The sequence below is a fragment of the Ictalurus punctatus genome, chromosome 1 (assembly GCF_001660625.3).
Source record: "Ictalurus punctatus breed USDA103 chromosome 1, Coco_2.0, whole genome shotgun sequence".
NCBI classification, from domain to species: domain Eukaryota; kingdom Metazoa; phylum Chordata; class Actinopteri; order Siluriformes; family Ictaluridae; genus Ictalurus; species Ictalurus punctatus.
Genome location: NC_030416.2, coordinates 7,748,607 through 7,758,916, shown reverse-complemented (window position 1 = coordinate 7,758,916; position 10,310 = coordinate 7,748,607). Strand labels below are relative to the sequence as shown.

General features: G+C 39.1%; 1 protein-coding gene across 2 annotated transcripts; it reads right to left on the bottom strand.

Moving 5' to 3' along the window:
• Window positions 1-2,675: 2,675 nt before the first annotated feature.
• On the bottom strand, window positions 2,676-7,671 carry rps19 (ribosomal protein S19). Of its 2 annotated transcripts, none has more exon segments than NM_001200153.1 (6): window positions 2,676-2,867; window positions 3,815-3,869; window positions 3,977-4,160; window positions 6,239-6,339; window positions 7,050-7,126; window positions 7,659-7,671. In NM_001200153.1, coding segments are annotated over 5 exon segments (444 nt in total). In that variant the 5' UTR covers window positions 7,659-7,671; the 3' UTR covers window positions 2,676-2,840.
• Between the last annotated feature and the right edge of the window lie 2,639 nt (window positions 7,672-10,310).

Genomic DNA, 10,310 nt, shown 5'->3' with positions numbered 1-10,310 from the left:
TATACCCATGTATCAGAAATATATACCCCCTATTAGTATACAGTTCAACAACAATTTTGTTTTTAGATCAACCAATGTGTGGAAGAAACATTGTAAGTGACAGAATCGGCAATAAGGCTCAGAAAAGTTTTGCTTGAGGCTGAGGGGAAACATCAAAACATCCAAAAAAAAAAAAAAAAAAAAAAAAAAAAAAAGATTTAAAATAAATAAATAAATAGTGTCAGTCATCCATCACAAATTTTAAAATGTGAGAACCAGAAGCGAAAAGGCAGTGAACTTGAGACAAACTACCTGGGTCCCTTCACCAGAATACCATTGGAAGGTAAAAGTGCTGACCTTGAAAATGACCATTTTATGTCATGTCGAAATTAACATTGACCATTTGATGCCCCATGTTTAAGACATACAACTATAAACAAAAGTATAATTGTGGGTGAGATCAGGAAAAAAACAAAACATACCTTAAACATCAAGTGCCAGCTCGGGAAAATGAGGCTGCCTGGAGGGTTAGTACATACCCCCGACTTTAGCAAAAATGTGAGAGTACGAGTTTCTTAATTTGTGATTTGTAGAATAGGATTTGTGAATATGTAATGGTTGTGGGAGAGAGGAAAATGAATCTACAAGTACAAATTCCACTGTCACACATGCTCAGTTGTTTTGCTCCAATAATACCCTCATATGATATACTCCTGATAATGTTTTTCCACAGCCAAGTCTGCATAAGATGCATATTTCCAAATAAATAACCCAGCTCCAGACTGGTGTGTAAAATAATAGTTCACATAAAGCATTTTAATTATTATACTGTATCTTCTGTTCGCTCTTATGGCTCCATCATGGTGTTTTGTCTCTCCCTGGTGTTCCGAAGAGCACTTGTATTCAACCTTGTACGAACTACATCATAATGATCCAGGTTTTTTGTTTTTTTTGCATTAAAATACTATCGTTATGTTATGGCTTGAGAAATGCTTTAAAAGGGTTAGTTGTTGCCAGCTGACCTCCATTAACCTTCCGATGCCGATAATTAACACGCCCTTTTGGGAATCCATGTAAGGAGCAGTACACACAGGAGAAAAACACTGCTATGGATCAACAGGTCTATTATTACTATTAACATTGACAATTCCACAGGGTAAATAAGTGCACAATTATCAGACCGCTGGGGAAATATTCTTATTTAAAGATTAAAATTGACCTTAAAAAAATGAATATAAAACAAAAAAAATATATCTGGTGTCATATTTAAGTTATACGTCAAAAAGGTAAAGATTGGACACAGGTTCTTCATAGCAAGTCTTTTAAGAACCAGCATGGAAAAGCCCAATACTGTCGGCACTTCGGATGTTACTTCAAACCTTAAACTCTGCTTTGATGAACACCAGGGCACTGAATCCCATGTCCCATAAATAAGTCCCATGAAATTCATTTTTCACAGGTGATGTTTGTTGAGAGCTTTTCGCCGTATTCATGGAGACACATGAATCAAACAGGGCTTTGGCTGAATGTGCATTGTGATGTCATGATGTGTCTTGGCCCAAATCTGCGGTAATTTTTAAAAACGGCAAACTCCTCCGAATATTATAGCATTTCCTTGATTTTGCGTTAATTCCTGGAAGGACTGGATAATATTCTCATGAACAAGAAGCCCATTTAAACCAACATCATTTGCAGCCAGCACCCATCAGAACAGGGAACATTCACTTCTGTGCTTTCCTGCACTGGATTAGTACATACAGCACAGAAATAAATCTAAATATAAACATGCATCACCATAGGACATGATCTCATAAGGTTCATTAATCCAATGTGATTTTAATATCATGATCTGTTGCAGTCAACACTAGACTCCTTGTCTAGTTTCATGTCATCAAATACATGTTCTTACCAAAAAACATTTTGAGACCTTTAGTATTAGGTACATGTCACAAGTACCTGTGAAGGACTTGGTACTATAGAAATTCTAACATTAAAACATGTGCATTAATATGAACCTGTGAATCACAGCTGGCTACTGTTGCAGAAAGTTAATCAACACCTAAGAATCAAGAATTCAACAATGCTGTGGTATAAGGAAATATACCTGCCTTATAGCGTGCTGTCCATATGGAATGCTGGCTTGCACAATAAATATAGCAAAGCCTTGTATTCATTTTTTTAAATGTTCAGTCCTGAAATCTAATTACCGGTGGTTAATCCAGGCCTCAGGATGGATGGTGAGCTTGATAATTAACTCCTGGTGGAATGAGGTTATGCTGACAGCAAGACATTAAACTCTGCATAGCAGTGTGCCTCCAAACTGGTGTTGAGAATCCTGGTTTATTCTAGTGCTGTGACCATTAGAGGGCACTGTTCCACCAAGAGTCATCTCAGCAGTCAGGACTATCAAAACAGCAGCGCTGACCTTAAAGTACATTCTAACTACCATTCAATAAAAACAAAAAGCCTGCCAAAGAATTTAAACAAATCTGAAATGGACAATTATGGAAGGGGGAAACTGGCAGTCTTACGCCACGCTCGGGGACGGAGACACAAGACGTGACTGATGTAACCTTTCTGCTGGCCAATGCCAACTTTGAACTGCCTGCCTGAATTTCATAGCAACTGAAGCACCTTCAAGCATGTCAAGAGCAAAAGGATTGATTGTAAGGGAGGTAAAAGATATCCAAGATATTTTGATATTTTTTTTTATTTTTAAGTTGACAAAGTTGAGGGGGGAAAAAAATTCAGATTCCCACAAGTCCTTGGACAGTCCTCCCAAATAACCTTGTTATGGAAGAATCCTTCTAACCACAGATCACACAAAACAGAGTTCAAGTTCTCAAAGTTTATTTTACATTTCAAGACTTCTTGCTTGCAGCTGCAACCTGGAAGAGAGAGACAAGCCAGTTAAGTGTGTGCCATAAAACATCCACAACAAAAAGACATCTACAGGAGCACAGAAATGCTTATTCAGCAAAGAACGACAGTTGCTGTAACACAGTGCTAACAGCTGGCTTCTGTGCTCCATCAGCCATCATTTTCAGGTAAACATGGTATGGTTTTCAGTCAAATCACTCATCTGACTAAAACAGTGACCTCAAGAAATAGTTCAAAACCATAGCAATAAACTAAGTTGCCCACCGGTCACCCTGTCGTCAGGGATTGAGCAGATGCACATACATAACCGAACTCTCTTCTCATGCCTCTGGAGATCAGAGTGGAGTGAGCACGACTCTAAAGCAAAAAGTGCAGCGCTATGCGATGCGCCCCAGAAATCAGGTTAGCTTATCTGAATTCAGCTCATTATGGAGATCAGGCGGAACAAAGCGCTGCCATTCGGCTGCTCAGCCAGCATGAAATTCAATCGACTTGTTTACTTCCTGCAGCCCTGGACTGTCATAGCACAGTGATGGGCAATGCCATGCCAAACAGCAGCTTGAGCTGTTGGGGGTGGGCTGTTCCTGATGTTTCTTTAAGACTGCTTCTTTACAGTCATTGCAACACTGTTACTGTTGTCTGCTGAAACTTTCAGCGACGCCCTAGCACACCCGGCTTAAGGGGTTTCAAGTGATGGATGACTGCAGAATTCAGGTTATCATTCCTAATGTGTGTCTGGACTGAATCTTAGATGAATACCGATGTGCCAATTGGATTTCCATAACCTAAGGAAACCTGCAGTTTCTCATTACTGGGTTTAACGGTCCGTGGGGTTCTGAAACTTTGACCCTCTGGTTATGACACAGGAGATTCTGTATTTATGGTTTAAAAACTTGGCCAGCTTGACTAGTTTTGATCATGCTAACCAAAATAATGTTCAAGGTTTGTTCATCACCTGGCCAGCGATTCTATCCAGGTCCCTGGTGCCCTGTGGGGTCAGTCTGCGGCCACTGTGAGGAGAAAAGAGTCAACTGAGTTAAAAAGCTCGCTCGAGCCTCACACTCAAAAGGTCAGGTTTTAACCCTTCAAATCAAAACATATATCCAAGTCTACTCACCCGTTGGGGTCCTTCTCAACCATCTTAAGAGCCTCCAGGGCCTGAAGCACTTTGCGAGCCACATTCTTGGAGCCCACACTGAAGTGAGAGGGGCACACGCCGTTCCTCTTACGACCTCCATAGATCTTGATCATGGAGCCTACGCCGACACCACCACGCAGGTAAAGGTGACGTACTGTGGAGGCTGAGAAGAGAAATGGGGAAAGTTTTAGCACCGGAAGAGCACAAACCATGTGATTAGGTAAACCACAATCATTCAGTTCCAGCTTTGGGGGAAACGTAGCCACCATTTACTACAGCCAGGGGCATGGTCATTAACAAAGTCATTTTACAACTACTAGCCACCGAAGACTAAAAATGAGATGTAAACAATTAGATACTCCACCAAGAGATGTTTGGTGTCTAAAGTCTGCGTCTAAGTTTTTTCCCCAGTACAGCATCAAGGCTAATGTAGTTGAAGAGTATAGGGAGATTATTGTTTTCAGCAGAACATTGTCCAAATTACACCTGCCTCAAAAGACAATGTTTGGCAAAGTAATACTATTTGTACACATGATGCTTTACTAGCATAAATAGGTCTCAAGTCGAAAATTACATTTACAACTGTAATTGGAATTGTATCTTTCAATTCACTTCTGACATACAATTTTGCCTTTAATATCTCTAAATCCTTCCCTGAGGCATGACAGCAAACTATGCACTACTAAAGAAAAATATACCAACTTCAAAGTGACTACCTCCATTTAGGACACAACGTACTCCATTTTTATAAACAAGTTCCAGAAATAAATGAAATGACTCATTAACATATGTAGCTTTTGTATGCTACAAATGTATGGTGTTCTGCACTACCTCTTTCAACATAATCTCTGGCACAGAAGGGAATAAGTGTCAATATGAAAACCTCTAGAAGCTACATAAGATTATCATTAGAGTCTAATGTCTAGACTAATGATAAGGTATCATTAGACTAGACACCAGTAGAAAGTTCACACTCCAAACATACCTTCCACAAATCAACTACATCTGTACTGAGGGAGCAATTATGTAAAATTAAATTAGTGACCCAATTTTCAATTTAAACACATTGGACAGTGCCAAACAACTCTGCAAATTATGCGTGATCCTGCAGCTTGCACTAAAGATTAATGTTTTGGCACGCGTTGCTATGCACATGCAGCCGTTTAGCGTGCTTTTTTTTTTAAAACTCAGTATCAAAGTAATTTTACAGTTTTAACTTTGATTATGTACACACATTTCAACTGAAACACTATGCCTGGTTGAATGTTTTTCTATTTTGTTACTTATCACTTGGTAAGTTTCAAGAAACAGCCTATTCTCACAGGTAACATCACATAATTGGAGCCAGATTAAGGACAGTTATGGTTTGGATCTGTTGGACTGTCATTCTGATTGGTGGAAAAGCGGTAAATGCCAATCCTGCTTTGTCTGAAGCGGCAGAGGAGTTTAGACTTCCTCGAAAGGCTTTCATATTGACATTTTCCCAAGTGTGCCGGTGATTATCTTGAAAGAGGTACTGTAGAACATCATACATTCGTAGCATAAAATCTACTTCAAAGAGAAACCAAGCATGTTTAGAATGAATAATGCATTATGTGAAATCTCAAATATTGATTCGGCCCAAATTGTACCACAATTTACCCACGTACAAATCAGCCTGTCAAACATGCCTGATTCTTCCATATTCTTCTTTTTCCTACGGTCAATATAATGCCAAGCCTCATGTCTAATAAGCTGCAGACTTGCTTGTGTACTCTGCCTTTTCTGTTAAAGCTTGCTATTAAGTATAGTTGTGAAGTAAAAAAATAAATAAATTAAAAAATCACTCCAGGGAACTGTAATTATAATTGGGAATCACAGGACTAATGTAATCATATGAGTGATCAACTCTGGTGTGAGAAGTATTAGTGTGCAGGACACTACATGCATGACTAGAGTTTGAACTTCGAGAAGCTTCACATGTAAAGGCTTACACCAAGTAAGCATAAGCAATAAGTATTCACGACTAGAAAGTTTTTTTTTTACCCCACTTCAACACATGAATTTTAATTAAATACACAAACAACCGGTGTGATTCAACCTGTGCTGCATGTACAGAAAAAGCAATCATCAGAATTGAACACTTCAAAAGATTATTCCTGTTTTAAGGATAAACAGTCAGTAAATATTCAAATTTCAGCTACTTCTCTGAACAAAACCTTTGCGTTAACTGCACTTTATAGAAGGTGAATGAAGACTCACCAGCTCTGATGTAGAACCAGTTGTCATCACAGGGTGCCAGCTCCTTGTGCTTAGCCAACTTAACAATATCCACCCAGTCTGGCACCTTCAGCTTTCCTGACCTGGCACAGAACACACACTTTATTGTATTAACATAACCACAGTTTGTATATTTGTACAACATTTGTACCAAAACATGCTCAGAAAAGATGCACCATTTGTCTCGGTTATTGCACGTTGGAAGTGTAATTTAAAAGAAATACCTTTACATAAGCAGCTACAAATCTTCCACTATAAATTAAGCACAATAAGAAGCCTAAAGACCAACAAGATGACCGAAACAACCATTTCTCACAGAATACTCAGGTGATGTTTACCAGACCGTGTACTTACCTGCTAAACAGGAATACTCCACATGTCTTAATTCAATTGGTGTTTACTTCGAGAATGACTTTAGTCGGATTAAGGTCCTCAACAATCGCTGTTTACATGCTAGTTTCTTAATCAGAGTGCCGTCTTAATCAGGTTAATATTGGATTATTGACTATGTAAACATACTAATGAGACATATTTAAAATAATAAATTACAGCTGACCCTCTGATAAACTAATCCAATCAGGTTTGAGAAACAGTAATACTTTGGGTGTAAAAAGTAGTTATAATTTGGACAGGACTAAAATCAGATACATCTTTCTAAACACACTGAGCAGAGTATAATCTGTTTTAAACACTTTCTCCGACTGAACCATATATTTAACTAAACACTATATGAAATGTTAATAATCATAGAGACCAGTGACGATGCTGAACTGTATTTGGGTTAAATACTTACTTCTTCAGGAAGGCAGCCAGCGCCCGGACAAACTCCTGCTGGTTGACGTCTTTTACTGTTACACCACCGCCTGGCATCTGGAAATAAATACCAGAGAAGATTTACTTACTGTAAAGCTGAGTGAAAATGGAAGTAAGGCCGGGCAACTGAGATAACGAGCTAGCTACTCGTCTCATCATCACTTCATGGTGCTTAGCTAGGTAGCTTAGCACGCTGTCCTCACCTCATGTGAGAGTGCTAAAAACAGTAATGAGGCCAACAAGCATTCTCAAAAACTAAAAACGCACATTAAGAACAAAAGAGACACAATAAACGTATATTCTAGCGACAATATTTTCACAACTCGCTCACCACTTACTAGCTAACTAGAGCACTAGGCCTTTGCTAACTGCTAACGCACGGGCGCAGCCATTGAACGCAGGACTCGGTGTACACGCGTTTATTATATATTATATAATTTAAAAACTGAGCCGTTATAATGTGATTTCTCATGCAACGAGTCGTTAATTAATAATATAGGGAAATTTCGAAGCCGTTTTGTGCTCGTTTCTAGCACGATATGCTTAAAATATACATTTGAATCAGGGAGAGAAGCACACGTTAAGTTACCTTGCTTGCGGACAGCAAAAGGAAGAGGATAAAGTGGGGTTTCCCATTGGTGTTAACAGGGGCAAATCACGTTCGCTCTCGCGAGATTAGAAGCGCGGTATGCGCAAGAGCCCGCAAATTTGTTGACGTCTGCGCATACAGGAAAAAGAAGTTCATTTTATTTGAATACAAATGGTTCTTACGCTTTTGTTCTCACCCACCCAGGGACCAATTTATTTTAAGCCTAAAATAAATTGCAAGGACACCCGCGATATAAATGTTCTTTACAAGCATAAGCTCACTGTTTAATTATTGTGCACTTTCTTTAACTGTGAGCCATAGTGCTTTTTATTCCCTAACTTTCCACAGGTATATTAGTTCCAAGCTGACATTGTTTATAAACTTTTTTTTTTTTTTTTAAATATATATTTTTTTTAGTTATTGAGGTTTGGATTAAACCCAGTGACCTGTGAAATGGGTTAATAACTATAAGAAGTCAGACATAAATCTAATAACTTTGGTAATAATGGGATGTCATCTCCACTGCTGAAACTAAATTTAAAAGTCACTGGTTATGCTTCATGGACCCCATTTTGACAAGCACTGATTTAATCTGTGGACAAAAAGTAAATATTGCAAAGGCAATACTTCAGCAAGTTGCAAGGATACTTAAATATTGCAAATAAAACAAAACAAAGAATTGAGACATTTGTGCCCTTAACACTTTTTTTGTGATATCATTTTTTCTTTGCAGTTTGGCATTAAATTTCTCTTTGAGTTACACCTTTTCTTTTGAGGTTAGTGTATACCTTTTCCATCCATCCATCGATCTTCTACCGCTTACTCCTTTTCAGGGTCACGGGGAACCTGGAGCCTATCCGAGGGAGCATCGGGCACAAGGCAGGGTACACCCTGGACAGGGTGCCAGTCCATCGCAGGGCACAATCACATACACATTCACACACCCATTCATACACTACAGACACTTTAGACACGCCAATCAGCCTACCATGCATGTCTTTGGACTGGGGGGGGGGAATCGGAGCACCCAGAGGAAACCCCCACAGCATGGGGAGAACATGCAAACTCCGCACACACATGGCCCCGGCGGGAATCGAACCCCAGACCCTGGAGGTGTGAGGCGAACCACTAAGCCAAAGTGTGCTCTGTACACCTGTTCTTATTTATTTATTTATTTGTCCTTCTAATTGTTTGCTTTGAATTCTCTCCACTCTTTTGGGGCAGGGAACGCGTAGGGAGACATAAGATCAAAAGATGAATATAAGACAGTAGATCGGAATTTCAGTTTCATTTCCTGATATTTACATCTGGATGTGATAAATAACTTACAACATGGCACCTTTGGTGGCAGACCACTTATAGGAACAGATAGTCTTAAAGTAAATGAAAGTAAATAACACTTCATTTTTGGTTGCATATTCCTTGCTTGAAATTACTGCATCAGTAAAGACTTGTGAGTCTGTTCCAGAAGCAGCCATGCACTTTGAACTTTCCATCACTTTAGCAGAGTTTAATCTTTGTTCCAGAACTTTTGTGGCTCATCTCTGTATTTTTTTGCGAATTCAAATCTGGCTTTCCGATTTGTACTGCTGGTGAAAGGTTTGCATCTTGTGGTATGGCCTCAATATGTCTGCTCTTGAAGTCAACTTCACACAGAGGATTGTGAAACCTTCACCGCTGTCCTGTTGAGATTGTTGGTGATGTCACTGACTGTTGTTTTTGGGGGTTTTCTTCTCAGCTCTCACAATGTTTCTGTCATCAGCTGTTGTTGTTTTCCTTGGCCAACCCATTCTGTGTCTGTTGCTCAGTACACCAGTGGTTTCCTTCTTTTTCAGGACATTCCAAATTGTTGTATTGACTGTGCCCAATGCTTGTGCAATGCCTCTGATTGATTTTCCCTCTTTTCTCAGCTTTAAAATGGCTTTTCTCCCATAGAGAGCTCTCTGATCTTCATGTTGGTTTATCCTTTTTATCAGCAAATGTAGTCTTCACAGCTGAAACTGAAGGCTAAAACCAAGAGTAGCTATTCAGGTCTATTTATTGTTTAAACAGTCAATCTAATAGGACATATCTGGGTAACAACAGACACCTGTCAGTCACATGTTCCAATAGTTTTACTTGCCTACAAATTGGGTGGTCTGATACAAAATGTTCTATGTCGTTTAACACATCTACATAAAAATACTAGGAAATAAAAGCTGAAATTCTAAATCCTCTTCTCATATATTCATCTTTTGATCTCAAACCCAAATGTCTTCAGTCTACAGCAACAAGAAATGAATTGGCCTTGCTGTTCCAATAATTTCAGAGGGACTGTATCTTTAAACACTTTGAACAGTTAAACAGCCACGTGCCACCTAATCATGTATGTACAGAATGTGGTCTTGTGGGGTAGCAGTGGAGTGCCTCAGGATCATGGGTTCTCAAACTCTTTGCAAACAGGGGCCAATTTGAATTTGAAATAAATTGCACAGACCCCCTCAGTACCGATTTAGTTGAGCCAGAGTGCATTTTATTCCTGAATTTTGCACAGAGTGCATTCGGGGCAAGTTGAAATTATTTATAGGCCTACTTTATGTGAGTTATTGAGGTTGAGATTAAACCCACTTAATTCAAGGGGCCTGACAAAAAGAACTCAATAATAAATTAAAT

Coding starts and splice junctions, on each gene's coding strand:
- rps19 (XM_017464341.3), bottom strand. CDS start 7,126: ATGCCAGGCGGTGGTGTAACAGTAAAAGACGTCAACCAGCAGGAGTTT. Junction 6,340..7,049: donor CTGGCTGCCTTCCTGAAGAA/GTAAGTATTTAA, acceptor GTTCTGTGCCAG/GTCAGGAAAGCTGAAGGTGC. Junction 2,868..3,814: donor TGGATAGAATCGCTGGCCAG/GTGATGAACAAA, acceptor TCTCTCTTCCAG/GTTGCAGCTGCAAGCAAGAA.